This window comes from Polyodon spathula, chromosome 31 (genome assembly GCF_017654505.1).
Source record: "Polyodon spathula isolate WHYD16114869_AA chromosome 31, ASM1765450v1, whole genome shotgun sequence".
Classification (NCBI taxonomy): Eukaryota; Metazoa; Chordata; class Actinopteri; order Acipenseriformes; family Polyodontidae; genus Polyodon; species Polyodon spathula.
In genome coordinates, this window is record NC_054564.1 from 2,950,255 (window position 1) to 2,966,950 (window position 16,696).

Consider the following 16,696-nt stretch of genomic DNA (forward strand, 5'->3'; position numbering starts at 1 on the left):
CACCCATGCTATAAAACCAGCGCCAAAAGCACTGCTTAAAATAGATAACATTGTCATTACAGTAACTGTATTTACTTAACTAGTTTTACAGTATTACAACCAGCACTATACATTTATTTGAAAAAAAGTGTACCTGATCCACTAAGAGATAAATCGGTATCTTCAAAAAGTTTCTATCAGCTTTCTTCGTTCCTCTTTCAGACGCCAACTTTGTTTACAGTGTGAGAGAGACCACTTTTGCACATTGTAATTTACCATGGCCCATTTTCAATCACAGTATCATGTAACATCCCACAGTGATAAACAAACCCTAGCCAGTAAATCTAGTTTTCCACCATCTATTAGATTATGGTCCAGACAGTACAAAAATAAATGTATCTCAGAAATGGCAAACATGTAGTTAGACCACTTTAATGCTCAAATTATAACATTTTTCTAACGTTATAGCAATACAAAGAAGGCTGAACTGGATTATTATACTTTTATTATTTGTAATAATATTCTATAACTGTTAATATCATAATTAATAACATGTTTAGAGATTGTTTATAGTCACTTATAATGGATACCTAATGTAAAGTGTTACCAAACTGGGTACAGTATAAATATATATATATATATATATATATATATATATATATATATATATATATATATATATATATATATATATATATATATATATATATACACACAGTGCCTTGCAAAAGTATTCAGACCCCTGACCAATTCTCTCATATTACTGAATTACAAATGGTACATTGAAATTTCGTTCTGTTTGATATTTTTTTTTAAAACAGTTAAACTCAAAATCAATTATTGTAAGGTGACATTGGTTTTATGTTGGGAAATATTTTTAAGAAAAATAAAAAACTGAAATATCTTGCTTGCATAAGTATTCAACCCCTGTGCTGTGGAAGCTCCCAGTTTGCACTGATGAAAGAAATTGCCCTAACGAGGACACAATTACCTTACCATTGGCCTCCACCTGTGAACCATTAAAGTTGCTGTCACATTTTCTGGATAAAAACCCCACTGTTGAAGGATCATTGGTAAGGCTGTGAATCTGAAGAAAAATGAAGACCAAAGAGCATTTTACAGAAGTTAGAGATAAAGTAATACAAATGCACAGATTAGGGAAAGGGTACAAAATAATATCCAAGTGTTTGGATATCCCAGTGAGCACGGTTGGGCCGTCCCTCAAAACTCAGCGCTCAAACAAGAAGGAGACTTGTGACAGAAGCCACAGAGAGGTCAACAATCACTTTGAAGGAGCTACAGAGTTCAGTGGCTGGGAGTGGAGTAATGGTGCACAAGTCAACCATATCAAGAGCTCTGCATAACACAGGCCAGTATGGGAGGATGGCAAGAAAGAAGACGTTACTCAAAAAGTACCACCTGAAAGCACGTCTGGAGTTTGCCAGAAAGCATGAGAGTGACCCAGCTGCGATGTGGGAAAAGGTTTTGTGGTCAGATGAGACCAAGATAGAGTTTTTTGGCCAAAACTCAAAGCGCTATGTGTGGCGCAAACCTAACACTGCCCATGCCTCAAGACCCGGTCCGACATCATCAAAAAGACGTCAAGCACAGCTCTCTAGATGTTTTTTCTCCGGAAAAAGCAGAGAAAACCTTTCAGTGGTCGAGTGAGTCTGATAAGAGCTGAGAGAACACGAAAAAAGGGGTGTGTCTGATCAATACACATAACCCCTGCACCAGATAACATGGACACAAACAAAGAAGAGAGCTGCTTCTGCATCCAGTGCTCAAAGAATATCACAGACATTTGAAGAGCTTTTTGAGATGTTATAGTAATAAAATAATGACTTGGATTGCATTATTGAGGAGTTTGGTGATAAAATGAGTGATCAGGGAGGATTTATCAGTATGCATGACTATGAAGAGGTAGGTGGAAAATACAGCGAAGGAGGGGCAGGGCTTGGCTGGAGATGCAGTACTGACTTCTTCTGTGATACAGTGCCTTTTAAACCTGTTTTACTCTGAAAAAAATAAATTTAAACAGCATGTGTGAAAATAAATTGGACCTGACGCACCTGACAAGCGCTGAATAAATGGACAACAAAGGGTTTAAATTACACAATTTCTCCCTCTCTCTATCTTACCTATATCTCTTTTGTCACGTCTTTTTTTTATCCTATGCCCTAACAATTTTTCTGTCTTTTAGACAGCATATGCTTCTCTGTTTTGAACGGATGTCATAACAGGAACCCCCCCAGGTTTTGTCAGGTTGTTATTAGATGGTTTGTTGCTGTCCATAAGCTGCCCTTTGTAGATGTCTCTGTGGTTGGCTCGTTGGTAATGGTAGCCAATGATGGGATGTGAGCGGTAGCCCAGGATGGAGCGGAAGCTGGAGTGGACACTGGCATTGGGCGTGACTGAGCGACTGACTGGAGGGGCCACATCCTCCCTGACAGACAAGAAACAAATAGAGATTCTAATGTTATTGAAAATCAATTTTATTACCTATTAGTAGCACTTTTAATATTATCACGGGTCCCCTTTTTTCTGTAAGCTATATTTTGGTTCTTTGCATGTATTTTATACTTCAATTATTTGCAATGGCATCGAAGTAAAAGTTGCCACGGCTACCTGGTAGAAACTCACTTTGTGCTATAGAATGGTTTCATTCAACATCTAACTGCAATCATTTGACCACCACACAGGAAGTGATGAGATTGTTTTTTTGTGTGTGTTGTACTTCTGTACAACACAAGTTATGAACACATATCAGAAATGTCTGTATTTCTGAGACTTGTATTCATTGCAATGATATATCTGTGTGCTGTATTATTTTAATTACAAGAACACAGAAAATCAACCTGGAGAGCTGTGTTAACTGGTTGGATCTTCTGCTTTCAAGCAGTGTGTTTGGTTGCCCGGTGAGTTCGTTGTGGTGTTTGTAACTATATACAATGAATACAGTTTAAGACAAGCAAAGAACCCAAATATCTTCAACACAAGAAAAGAGGGGGCAGTGGCAATGCTGTTAACAATTAGAAGAACATTTTATATTAAAACCTGTTCTGAACACACAAGAGCTCCCTACCTGATCTCATTGGCCACTTCCTTCTGATATCGCCGCTTGTTGCAACAGCAAATAAGAAGCCAGATGAGGAGCAGGAGGAGGAGCAACAAAAGCAGAGAACCAATCACAGCACCCGCTATCATTCCGGCTTTATTCACAGCTGCAGAAAGAAAGAAAGATTTATATTTGGTGTGAACCTTTTGCATATAGATGATATCTCTCCATTCTTATTTAAAGTAAGCATCAAACCCTGGAGTACAATCTAACGGGAGGGGTTCTTTATCCAAACTGCAAACATGTTGTGGGTCTAGAATTCTTACTGCTTTCAAAAACATGTGAGCTGCTTAAATAAAACATGTTTTTTGATCAGGGTTGTAGTAACTTGTTAAATTTAAGGAAGACTTTAATTGCCAGAAATGTTCTTTTTCATAGATCTTATTACAGAAGATTACTGAACTAGAAAAACAATTAGAAATAGTAAAATGAGCCATTTATTAACCAAATCAATAACACTTGGTTAGTTCTGGACTCTGTAGAAGAGAATGCACATGATTCAGATTTTAGAGAGAAAGCACCATTTTGGATTTACAACAAGACTATGATGAATATGTATTGCTGAGGAACTTGAAAAGGTGAAAATTGACGAAAGTCAGAAAGAGCAGAAACTGGGAGACTGTTAGACAAGTAGGAAAGGGGAGGCTGAGGCTCAGCGGCCAAGATACAGATGAAATGAATCTATCAAATAAATTTCAAGTGTTAACTACAGATGACTGCAAGGTAACCAAAGTCAAGGGTGAGCACAAAAGGGATGGCATTTATAAATAACTGGGATTGATTTTTTGGAACTACTAGATTCCTCAAGAAAGAGGGAATGATCCCAAAATGAAGATGGGGCTAGTAGGCTAGAAAACCATTTAGTAAATTATTTAAACTAAAAATTATAGAGGGGAGGGGATTTAAAGAGGTTTGCCCTGTGCTGAATGTTAAAAAAAAATAAAGCTAGAATATCTTACCACTCATAGTATTTATTTCTCCAAATTATTCTTTCATAGATAAAGCACGGGGAGGGTAGGGAGGTGGGCTTGCCACCATCATCCGCAATGAATATATAATTAAACAGACAATATTTAAGGGATATGTCTCGAGACTGCAAAACCTACGGTTAGCAGTGCGAGCATGCAACCTCAAGGACCCTTGTGCCTAAAGAAGGCATAGAGGGATCTACCACCCAGCTAGCTGCTGTACATATATCAGACAATGAAGCTCCTCTAAAGAGGGCCCATGATGGAGCCATTCCTCTAGTAGAATGCACGGCCATCCAGTCGGGTGGGGGTAGGGCTGCATTAGTATATACAGTTGAAACTATGTCTACAAACCAATGACAACCGCTGCTTTGATAGAGCCTGACCCAGGGTCCTTACACCACGACAGACGAAGAGCTGATCAGACTGACACAGAGCTATCGTCCTGTCAACATAATATCTCAATGCCAGAACCTGGCAGCGGAAGTTCAGTCTCTGATCCTCCTCCGAAGAAAAGGGTGGGGGATGAAAAGTCTCTAGTTCTACTTATTGGTATAAGTGGAAAGCTGTACTTGGCTGTGGTGATGGCTAACAAAAAGGCTGTCTTCGTAGAGAGGTATTTCAGCTCCAGCATTCTTTTGTTCAGTGCTCATCTGATGGCTATGGCCGTGCGGTAGCCTTGAGCTGTAGCGCAAATGTTTTTTGATCTCCGGGCATGCCCCCCCCAGGCAATCCGAACCTTCCGATCAGCTCAGCAAGCCTAACTGCTCAATTATTTCCTTAGCAACGTGTCTCCTGTTGCACATCCCAGCTGCTTCCATAAAGCCTCACATACACCCAAAAACCAGTGACAGGGTCTCCCTGTCACAATTCTGTTCTGAGGTTAACACTGTGTTGCCCACAATATGGCAGAGTAAAGCTTTTATCAAGTCCATGCCTATAAAGGCGAGCCAGACTTAACAATGTAAAAGGTTGCAGGGGCAATTATATCATTGTATAGAACACAGAACAAAGTGCTCTGGCTTTTCTTCTGTTCCGCGTCATATTATGAATTGTTATTGCTGTGTTACCTGTTTCACAATGTGGGCAATAATCCTTACACTATCAGTGCACTAGAGCGGCCATTTTGAAAAAAGCTTTGAAACAGACTTTAAAGCTATAAGTGTAAAAAGTTGTCAGGATGTTAACAATGAAAACATGACATATAGATTATTTAAACAGTTGTAGCAACACGTGGGGACGTGCAATGCAATATTTTTCGGAACTCCTGATGATTACACTTTAAATAAAATTGTGTTCATATAGTTTTTTTTTTTTAAATTATGTCTCAATCCTAAAATTCTAGGCGATGCAAAACTTTTGACCATAGCTGTAGTACTGAAGGGACAGTACGTTCCTGGAGAGAGTTTAACAAAGAGCAACTAGACTTAAAGGAATGAGCTATGAAAATAGGCTGAAAGGACTGAATCTGTTTAGCCTAGAACTGTGGTACTTAACATACAACCCGTGGGCTGTACACAGCTCTTTTAGTGATTTCCAGAGGCCCGATGTTGGAAGTACTGTATGTCTAAAGGGATGAGAGCCAAGTTATAGACCGCTCTGCTATTCTCGTAACTGTGAAACACACCTGAAAAGAGTGACTATGTTACAAATATACACGCATAAAATCTGGCCTCATTTAATGAGAAAACATTTTTATTTATTGTTTAATTTTCTCAGTCTGCCGGTTGTATTTGATCACATTGCCTAGGTGACTGCAGGCAGTCTCGGAGACGTGCCTCTGGTTGAACGCAATCAATGTTTATTTTCTTGGCCAGTGACCTTTTTTCCCCAGTTACCATTTAACATCATACTTTTCTGTGTTTAACAGTAAAACAAAAGTTTATACAGTTTTAATGTTAGTCGGATGTAAAACATTGCAAAACACTGAGTATATCGAGGGCTGCAGTAAATTGTTTCCAAGTCATCCATTTTTGTAAATTGTACTGCTGCAAATGGAAGATTCTGATTTTGTAATCTGCGTTAGTTTGGTGTTAGTATTGTCACAAAATTAGAATTAGAATTTGTATTAGAATATTCAAGTCATTGGTTATGTTTTTCTCAAGTACTCTTAGAACAAGCTGGTATTTTTCTCAGTACTGGTACAAGAATAGTATAACTATGGAAGTGTGTTGCTGCCACCTAGACAATGTTTTCATTATTACAAAAAGTGCTGTCACCAAAAAAAAAAAAAAAAAAATCTTAAAACAAAAAGTGCTGTGACATATAACAAAAATAATAATAACTTTTCATAATTACCCAGTGAAATCATTGAGTAGCTGTTCCACTGTGTACTGGTTACAGCTGGACAGTCAGCTAAACAGGAATGGCAGATTTGCCAGAAATTGTTCACTTTTATTTCAACCTTGGCCTTAGTCATCGAGAAACATTGCAATGCGTGAGTCATTTAAACAGAGTTGTGCTTGGTATGAGAACTTTACAAAAGGTCTTACGATCAAACAATTTGTACCGTCAGAAATGTGTATTTATTTATTTATTTGTGTCATAAGATGTATTGCACCTAGATTTAGCTATGAGATCATTTTCTTTGTTTTAAAGTCAGATATACTTGAAGTAACATTGTTTTTATTGGCAGAAATTGGTAAAAATGGGAAACTATATGGTTATAAATTGATGCGTCTCCAATGCATCCAACAGAGTTCTGTAGTAATCCAATGCACAATTACATCTCTGCTTGAAATACTTGCCTTCACTGATTGCTTCACAGAGTACACTTGCGTTTTTTTTATTGGTCAGATTGAGGTCTGATGAAGATGTGATTACCGGACGGAAATCGCAAAGAGGATTGCATTTTCATTAGTCAGAATGATAATTTTTTTGGTTGACAACATTCTTGTTTTGAGAAAAAAAAAAAAAAATTGTGACAGCACTTTTTGTAATAACAAAAAAATATAGGTCTCCTCTCGCATTCAGGATTTTCAAACCCTGGCGCCTCTGCTTAAACGCATTGATGATCCTTATACAGCCAATTTAACAAAAGTATCAGAAGCATGTGAAGTGTTGGGCTTCTCTAAAGCTGATGTGCAAATCGAACTGATTGACCTGCTACAAGACACATCATTAAAGGCAATGAGAAAATTACATAACAAGCCCTGCATTTTGGCCTCTGATTCCTGACCAGAAATAGTCGTATTTGGATCCACATATTGCTGTGAAAGTGCTTTTTTGTCAGTGAAGCAAGCGAAATCCGTGCATCGCAGTACTTATAATGATTCACACCTACACCAGTTATTAAGACTGGCAGAAAAGTAATACATTGCTGCAGTTTACAAATATTGTGATGAAGAAAAAGAAAACTCAGCTATCCCATTAAACAGGGAAGCATTTGTACATAGTTATGTGAATGTACTCTGCATTTGTAAAGGACCATTGCCAAATTAGAGAAATATGTTTGAGTATGTCCAGCCCTTGAGAACTTTCATTTCATTTTTTGAGGGAAAATTTGTCCCTCAGAAAAATGTTTGAGTACCTGGCCTAGAACAAAGAACAGTTATGGGGACATGATTGAAGTCTTAACACTCTTTAAAAGATTTGACATACTTTAGTTAAACTTAAACAATACTAAGCAAGCACAGAAAGCTGGATGAGATTTTCTACAGCAAATAAACTGAGAAGCTGGGTGTGGTATCTGAGCACAAGAATGTAAGGAGAGAGCGCCCTCTGCTTGCATGGGGGATGGATGGGTGAATCTCAGCGATAACAGATTCAAAGGGAATGTCTTTGTTAGGTCTGGAAATCTGCCACGAGTACACAGAGTATAGGAAAGAGGGGTCATAAATGACATCATTACAAGGGTGCATTTTGGAATCTACAAAACTAAAGTGAATGCATTGTCCTGTGTTCAGTTCTCAATCACTGTAGCTGGGAGTGTCGCGACTCTGTTCATTCAAATTATTCTTTTTCTGAGCTATACCAATAAACATTTTTATATTTCTTACACTATTCATGTTGAGGCTGAATCACTGAAATCATTTAAAATCAAACTTTACAAAGTTTTGAGATCAATCAGCTTCTAGGAACTGGCCAACATAGATGTGCCAAATGGCCTCCTCTTGTTCTTATGATATACTGTGCTTCTCGAGACTTTCTGTTACTTACAAAAAGCTGTGCTTGTAACTAACAAAACATTGTGTAATTGTGATGATACAGGGACTTGCTTTGCTTGATGACCATGGAGTATTATAAATAAGAGTGAGGGGAGGGGGAGACATATGGAAGGACAGAAACACACAGACAGAAAGAGGCAAGGCAGTCCAAATAACATAGATGAGGAGACAGAGATATTCCTCACATGGGCTTATGCCAAGCGACAACACACACTGCTCCTCTCCAACAGCGTTTCTCACTGTGCATCGATACGATCCTGAGAAACTCTTGGTATGATTCTGGATCAGGAGTATGCCTGTTCCAGGATCTGCAGGAGAGAGAAGAGAACATGAATATGTGTTAAACTGCATACAAATATTGTTTTCACAAAGAAAATAAATGTTTATGGAGCCCAACAGTAGTCACAGAGACAGAAAAGCTAATATGAATTAATAAATCACCTTTTTCACCTTTACCCCTCTCTTCCCTATACTGGTTTAGTCCTGGACCATGTTGTGTACAGCAGAATATTGCCCTCACTCCTGTTTTTTGTCTTCCCCTCTCTCTTCAGTTTTATTAATGTTACAGCCAAACATCTTGCTTCACTCTTCTTATTCCTCTCCATTTATCTCCCTCATCTCTCCATCACTTGATATTACATTGGATAGCGCTCCACCTTTCCCCTCCCTGCCTCTCCTTGGTTTCAGTTCAGTACTTACTCTGTATGGCTGTGGGCGGTAGTCCTTCTCCGCTCTCCCTCCCCCATTTGTAGGTGAGGGGGATCATGCCCTCATCAGATTTGCAGCTGAGAGATACTGAGTGCCCCTCGTCCTGACCCCCCTCCACTGAGCACCTGGGCACTGAGGGTGGCACTGGAGTAAACAAGAGACACACAGTGTTACCAGTATGCTAGTCCTCCAGTTCTCCTTGGTATACAAAACAATCTGCAACCGAATGTTACACAAAGATAAAAAAAAAAAAAGATCTCCCTATATGTATTTGTGGCGAAGTGGTTTGCAGTGCACAGGTGTAGAGGTGATGTGATACGAAACAGAAGACAGACAACAAAATTCACGGTCCAAACAGATCTTTATTTTTGGTTTTTAAAACGGGTCATTATGAACAAATATAATTAGACACTACAAAACAAACAAACACTAAACACTCACAGTACGTTTTTAGTTCTCCTGTAGTGGTTCGCTCGCAAAAATTACAAAGGAACAGATCGCTTAGCCACGTCCCCTTTTGTACTATCAGTCACACCCTCTTGGTTAGCGAGTGCAACCATTTCTCCTCCAACCTGCGGTTGCCACATCGTTTCCCTTCTGGGGCGATGACTTTGTGTATCGTAGCTCCACCCCCTTTCTATATGGCTGACTTCCACCTTTCCCTGGAATGAACTGTCAGACCATCCAGTCCGGGGCACTCTGTTCCTTTACATAAGAACATAAGAAGAACATAAGAAAGTTTACAAACGAGATAAGGCCATTCGGCCCATCTTGCTCGTTTGGTTGTTAGTAGCTTATTGATCCCAGAATCTCATCAAGCAGCTTCTTGAAGGATCCCAGGGTGTCAGCTTCAACAACATTACTGGGGAGTTGATTCCAGACCCTCACAATTCTCTGTGTAAAAAAGTGCCTCCTATTTTCTGAATGAGCACTTACTCTTTACACAGCGCCTTCTTCACAGGGGAAACCAAGATTCATTCTTTCTCTGTCACAGTATCACATTTATTTTCTGCAGGTTGAGATTTAAAACTATCCTTAAGTGTTCAGACAAAATCTAGGACTCCTTATTTAAAAAAAAAAAATGCTAAACAATGCTTTAAAATCAATGTTCTTACCTCTTGTTGACTTTATTAACATCATGACTGCTCTGCGTTTTATGTACTTTTGGTATTCACTTGTTTCTTTATGTTAATTCTGGCAATATAAATATTTATTTTAATAAACTGCTGCATTGTGTTACCTGTACTTTAGGTTACATTGTCTATAAACACAGGAAGTGATTGGGTATTAAGAATCAGCGGAAACTTTTCATCTATATCGTTGTATCTGAATCAGGGAAAAAATAGAAACACTGTAAATAAATACATTTACTTTTGAAAGGATTGCAGGGTCTCCCAGGCAAGGTCATACATTTACTTAAAAAAAAATATTTACAAGAAGAAATCAATAAACTTTCTTCAGTAATACCTTTGAAAAAATAACAATAAATCAACAAAAAATCTAATTTTACCAAACCTTTACCATAATGTGAGTAGTATCATTTGATATTATAATTCTTAAATGGATGTCTGTGGTATTTCAGGATTATAATTACTATTAGAATAATCGTATTTATTATAATATGTAAACCTTTTCTCGGTATCGCTCTGAAATGACACCAGGGGCAGGATTTTCAAAAAGTCGTAAATGATAACTCCAGTGTTAACCCTTAGCGGACCATTTATTCAGCACCTGTCAGGCGCGTCAGATTCAATTTATTTTCACATGCACTATATGTTTTACACGCATGGTTTAAAAGTAATTTTATTCACAGTAAAACAGTGAATAAAAGGCACTGCATATCTCCAGCCCCGCCCCACCCCTTGTTCGCTGTATTTTTCACATACCTCTTCATAGTCGTGCATACTGATAAATCCTCTCCTGATCACTCGTTTTATCACCAAACTCCTCAATAATGCAATCGAAGTCATTATTTTATTACTATAACATCTCAAAAAGCATATGTCTGTGAAATTCTTTGAGCAGTGGATGCGGAAGCAGCTATCTTGTTTGTCTGTGGTGAAGGAATTATGGGCCTCATGCACTAAACAGTGGTAAATTACCTGAAATACTTTGTGGTACGAGAAACCCATACTGCGTGCAAAAAGGAAGGCGTGACCACTCTACTCACGAAGATAATAATATGCATGAATAAGGCGAGCGATATGATTCATTAGCCAGTCATCACAGCAGGTGAAATGCTGCACGCGTTACACACCCTTTATTTTGGTATATGGGCACTCCAAAGGACAGGTAGTCCAGCTCTCACTCTGTTAGAATGATAGCGACCAAGGAGGCACCTGTCGGCACCAGCTACATCTTCAGGGGAGGGGAGGCGGCCCGGTGTTACAAAATTTCTGTCTCTCCATAGAATTCTGTATCCCTTTAGATTTGACGCCTGCATAGCTCCAGATCGCTATACGTGAACTCTTGATGTTTCTGAGCAGTATTTACATGTAATAAAATTAAAATGTGTTTTAAAAGAAAAATACAGTTTTATACAGTTTAACACCGGGAATGTCATGTTTGAGACGGTCAAAGCAGAGAAACAGAAAATAATTAACTGAAAACAAATATGTGCTTGTTCACCTTTATCCCCCTCTGGATTATTGTGAAGGTACTCCAGCATCGAAGCTTTGGCTCAATATAAATGTGTTTCTTTTGAAGGCATGCAAGCGTGCTGTTTATTTCTTTTTTTCTTCTTTTAAGAAACTTTAACCTTCCAGTTGCTTATCCGACGATTTCAACATGCTGTACAGGCCAGTCACAATTTGTGCAGTACTCACTGTTGTCCTTTCAATAACAACAATTATAATGTTTTCAGGGCCAAAATAAGTCAGTGTAATGCATGTGTTAAAGGAGCACAATTGTCACTTGGCCGTTTCGGCAATGCAAAGTCATAATGGAAAAAATACAGTACATCATGTGATTTTATGCAGCACTGTCTACTCGTACAATGCATCTTGCATTGAGAAAGCATCACGTTTGTAATCTGAATAAAGGAAATGATTATGTGTTTCAGTTCACACGCTGTCATTTTTTGGTAAGTTGTATTTTCAGAATCATATCATTATGTACAGTATTACAACACTGTATGTTAAAATATTGCCCTTAATCCACAAAACCAACAAAATACATCCTAGTCTATATTTGACATTTTATTTGTAATGTTCTATGGAACGCAGACAATTGTTTATCTTGGAAAAAATTTAATACAGTACCTGAAAGCAGATATACGTGTTTATCATATTTCCCACACAGCACTATTGTGGTCTGTTCTATTTATATTGTGATTTAGACAGACACTGCCTGGTTTCAATAAACGGCAAACTTAACGTGCGCTGAGAGACTTTGGAAAGTTAGCACCATTAAGTAAATATGGTTTTTATATCAAGTCCCTCCTAAATAAGCTTTCTAAAAATGTCTTGGACTTTGACCTTTGACCTCTGGTACAAGGTCAAATGGACAAGTGACTGTTTTGACAGCTTTTAATTCCTTTAAAAAAAACTTGATTATGGCCTTTGAATTCACTTGTACTACACTTATAAGCGACCAGTTGAATAGGCAAACAACGTCAATGCTCGCGTTTTACAATGCAGACGAAGATTCTCCAGAAACTTCAATTTTAGTTCGGTTTTGTTTCCCTTTTTGTGGATCGGTATTACGTTTACAATTCTCTAGTCTGTCGGTACAACCCCTGCGTCAAGAGACTGTTTCATGATCTTGGTTAGCGGTTTGTAAATAACTTCTTTCATTTCTTTGAGTACTATTGGTAGCCTCTCAACCGGCCCAGGGGATTTGTTTATTTTACTCCTAGTCCCTTTAACACGTCTGCCTCGGTTATGCTAAAGTTATTTAAAACTGAATAGGAACAGGTTGACATGTGGGGCATGTTGTCTGTATCCTCCTTTGTAAAAACTTGTGAAATGTAATAATTTAATATATTTGCTATTTTTTTTTCATCATCTGTGATTTTGTCATTTGTATCTTTTAGACATTTAACCTCCTCTTTGAATGTTCGCTTGCTGTTGTAATATTGGAAAAACATTTTGTAATTGGTTTTAGCCCCCTTAGCAATGATCATTTCTATTTCTCTCTTGGTCTTTCTAACTTCCTTTTTGTCTTGTATTTGCAGTTCCGTGTACTCTTTCTGTGTACTTTGTTTTTGGTCCCTTTTTAATGCTCTGTAAAGTGCCTTTTTTCGCTGAATGTTTTTTTTTAATTGATCTATTAAAACATTTTAGCAATTTAGTTTTAGATTTAGATTTGTCTACTTTAGGGATGTAATTGTTTTGCGCCTCTAGTACTACATTTTTGAAGAACAGCCATCCTTTTTCTGTGGATGTTTTCTTATTTTACTCCAATCTACTTCTGTTAGTTTCTGTTTCATACCTTCATAGTTTGCTTTTCTAAAATGGTAAACCTTAGCTTTAGTCATTACTTTTTGGTTTTTAAAAAGCACTTCTAATGAGACCATGTTGTGGTCTGAGTTTGTCAATGGTTCTCTGACCTCTGTTTTAGTTATTCTGTCTTCGTTATTTGAAAAGAATAAATCAAGGCATGTCTCCCCTCTAGTCAGTGCCTTGACAAATTGCGTTAGGAAGCAGTCATTTGTCATTTCCACCATTTCAATTTTGTCTGTCATGCTCCCCACCGGGTTTTCCCATTTTATATGAGACAAGTTAAAATCCCCCATTAGTATGGCTTCTCCTTAGCTACAAGCATTTCTACTGTCATTGTATAACAGATTATTTTGCTTGCCTTCTGAATCTGGCGGTCTATAGCATGCTCCTATTATTATGCCATTATTCTGACCCACTTGATTCGGCGTTGTTTTCTTCATCCAGATTTAACACCTGGGCTTCAAGACTGTTTCTTATGTATAGCGCTACCCCTCCTCCTCTTCTGTCCTGCCTGTCTTTCCTGTACAGTGTATACCAACAAATATTATATTTGTCTCTATCACTCTCAGACAACCAAGTTTCTGTAACACCTATCACATCATAGTTACTTGTTAGTGCAATAGCTTCAAGTTCTAAAATTTTGTTTCTGATACTTCTAGCATTTAGATAAATATATTTAATGGCTGTCTTACCTGAGTTGTTGTCTTTGTTTTGATGTGCTCTCCCTTCTGTTTTTTGTTGATTTCTCCCCCCATTCCTTTCTAGTTTAAATGCTTCTGAACCTAGATTGGTTCCCTTTTTATTTAAGTGTAGTCCTTCCTGTCTATAGATAGTCCTTGTTGTAGAATGTGGTCCAATGTTCAAGGAAGGTGAAGTCTTCCCGTGTGCACCACATTTTCAGCAATGTGGGTAGATTAATTATTTCCAGCTGTCCATATGCTCCTTTGCAAGGTGTCGACAGTATCCCAGAAAATACCACAGTTTTGGTCTTGTCTTTTAATTTCCTCCTTAGCTCTCTCAACTTGTTTTGCAGGAATCTTGGTCTGTCTCTTCCAATGTTGTTTGTACCAATGTGGACGACTACTACCAGGTCATCTGCTCTTCATTCTAGGAGCCTGGCCACGTTCTCAGTGATGTGCGTGACAAAGGCTCCCAGAAGGCAGCACACTGACTGCGAACTGAACTTGCTGTGTTTCTCAATATGAAGTCCCCAACAATCATGACCTCCCTTCTTTTTGCTGTCTGACCATCACTGTTAATGGGGACCTGGATGTTGTTCCTTTCGTTCTCTTGATGTTGGTTTTGATCATCTAAATTTTGAAGTGGCTCAAATTTGTTGGATGTTTTGATTTCTTTTGGTTGTGCTTGACAAAGTTTATTTTTTTCCCTGCTTCTGCCTACCTGAACCCAACTGTTTTTATCTTATTCTATCTCCCTGGTGGCTTTCAGTCTGTTAGGGTTGCAAACTTCCATGAATTGTGGGTATGCCAGGTCCTCAAGCTGCTGTTGCTGTCTCATTTCCTGCAGCTCCATTTCTAGCATATTTACTAGTTTAAACAAGTCCTTGATCGTGCAGCATTTTACGCACACTTGGTTTAGCTCTGCTGGGTTTTCTCGGATTTCCCAAGTCATGCAGGTGTCACAGATTACTCGCTTGAAGACCATGTTATTTTTTAAAAAAAATTTTGGAAGTTTAGTTTAGCTTCTCTGAGCTTCAGCTTGTTATCAGAAAAAGACATTCAGCTGTTAGACTTTGAGCTGCAGTTTACTCCCAATTTACTGTGTTTTCTGATTAAAGCAATTAAATATGTAATTTCACCTTCCTGCTTCTAACTGCTATGTACTTTTCCATGAATGTACTTCTCCCATGCTGTCACTTCCTGTGACAGAAATATAATGAGTTCTGGTTGTAAATCTCCCTCCTGACCTATGAGGGCACTAAGTAGTGAAAGGGGAAGTCTTTGGACAGGCTGGCCTGACAGTTCATTTCCAGGGTAGGGAAGTTGGTCAGCCTGGAAGAAGACGAGACTCCGTATTGTCCTGGAAGGTAAACGATGTAGCAGCTGAAGGCAATAGAGACAGCTGCAATTGTTTACCAAGGGGTTATACGTGATAGCATAAAGGGGACGGAGAATCCTAAATCTTTTCCTTCGCTTGGTTCTAAGATACAAGGAATTGGAAGGACCGGGAGAGTTCCCAAATAAAAAGAGAGAAAAGAGTTTGTAAGTGTTTTGTTTGTTTGTCACTGTTAGTATTTTTTGTAAATTCACTAGACGGCTAACCCTACCCAGAACTACCCGGAACAACACTGCACCACAGTCATGATTGTATTGTTACCACCCACCACAAGCACTACAGCACGGACCTGGACTGGTGACTGTTTTGTATTACTGTGGGGCGGATACTATAAGCAGCCACTTTGTCACATTTCCACATAAACATTTGAACAGAATGGGATTCATTTACAATGTCTAAGTGCTGGCACAAATAACACAGATAGCACTCTTTTCAACATATGCAGCACACAATCTATGTGATTGTCTTTGAGCATTGGCACAACTATCAGCAGTCTTATTGTCATTACATTTTGCAATCTGGCATTGTCGTCTCTTACAGCTGGTACCGGGTTATCAGTCTGTTGCTGAAAATGCATCTGGCAAAGCTCTTTGGCTAACTTCAATATAAAGTATCTCCTTCCTATGTTATCACCAGTGCATTCCTTGTGGAGAACAAAGGCATTGATAGCTGCAGGATCTAGAACATTCTGAAAAAAACTTGGACAGGCCACCTGCGAGAACTAGCTTTTGGATAATATTTCCTTGTCATCTGATCTAAAATATCAACTCCATATTTTGTTGAATTGTAGAACTCAAAAGTCTTTTTTTTTCACTTGTCCCAATCGAAACTGATGGGTGAAGGGCACTGAGAATAATTACATTCTTTCTCGGTTTGCATTTATGAACAGTCAGTGTGCAGTCAGAGTGTTTGAGGATTTTGTACTGTTGTGTTTGCAGGTTTTTTGCAGTTGCTGGTAGTTCTCTCCTTTGCTTAGTCATTGTTCCAATCAGGCTTTTTGTTTTCTTCTGCAACTCTTGCCAATTGCAACGAAGTAAAAAAAATGGTCAGTGGTAACATTCCTCCCTTTCCCTAAATAGGGTCCAAGTAGCCAAAGTACCATGTTTTCACCCAGTCTCTGTCCAGCTGGATGAGTCTCATCCTTTCCCAAGTAGGGGTAACCAACCATTTACCAAATATTTGGACTGGACGTCCGCAGCCAGCCAAAACTTGATCCAGAATTTGTGTGGTTTATTAGCC

At 38.5% G+C, this 16,696-nt stretch overlaps 1 protein-coding gene across 4 annotated transcripts in view; it reads right to left on the reverse strand.

Annotated features, from left to right (window-relative positions):
* Positions 1-2,042: 2,042 nt before the first annotated feature.
* vsig8b (V-set and immunoglobulin domain containing 8b) overlaps positions 2,043-16,696 on the reverse strand; it is a 63,790-nt gene continuing 49,136 nt past the window's right edge. For all 4 annotated transcript variants that reach the window (XM_041233371.1, XM_041233374.1, XM_041233373.1 and 1 more), the window contains 4 exons: positions 8,931-9,083; positions 8,417-8,539; positions 3,065-3,203; positions 2,043-2,425 (listed from right to left, as the gene is read on the reverse strand). In XM_041233371.1, the coding sequence (XP_041089305.1) occupies positions 2,179-2,425; positions 3,065-3,203; positions 8,417-8,539; positions 8,931-9,083 (662 nt within the window). In that variant the 3' untranslated portion in view covers positions 2,043-2,178. The remainder of the gene's footprint in view (positions 2,426-3,064; positions 3,204-8,416; positions 8,540-8,930; positions 9,084-16,696) is intronic.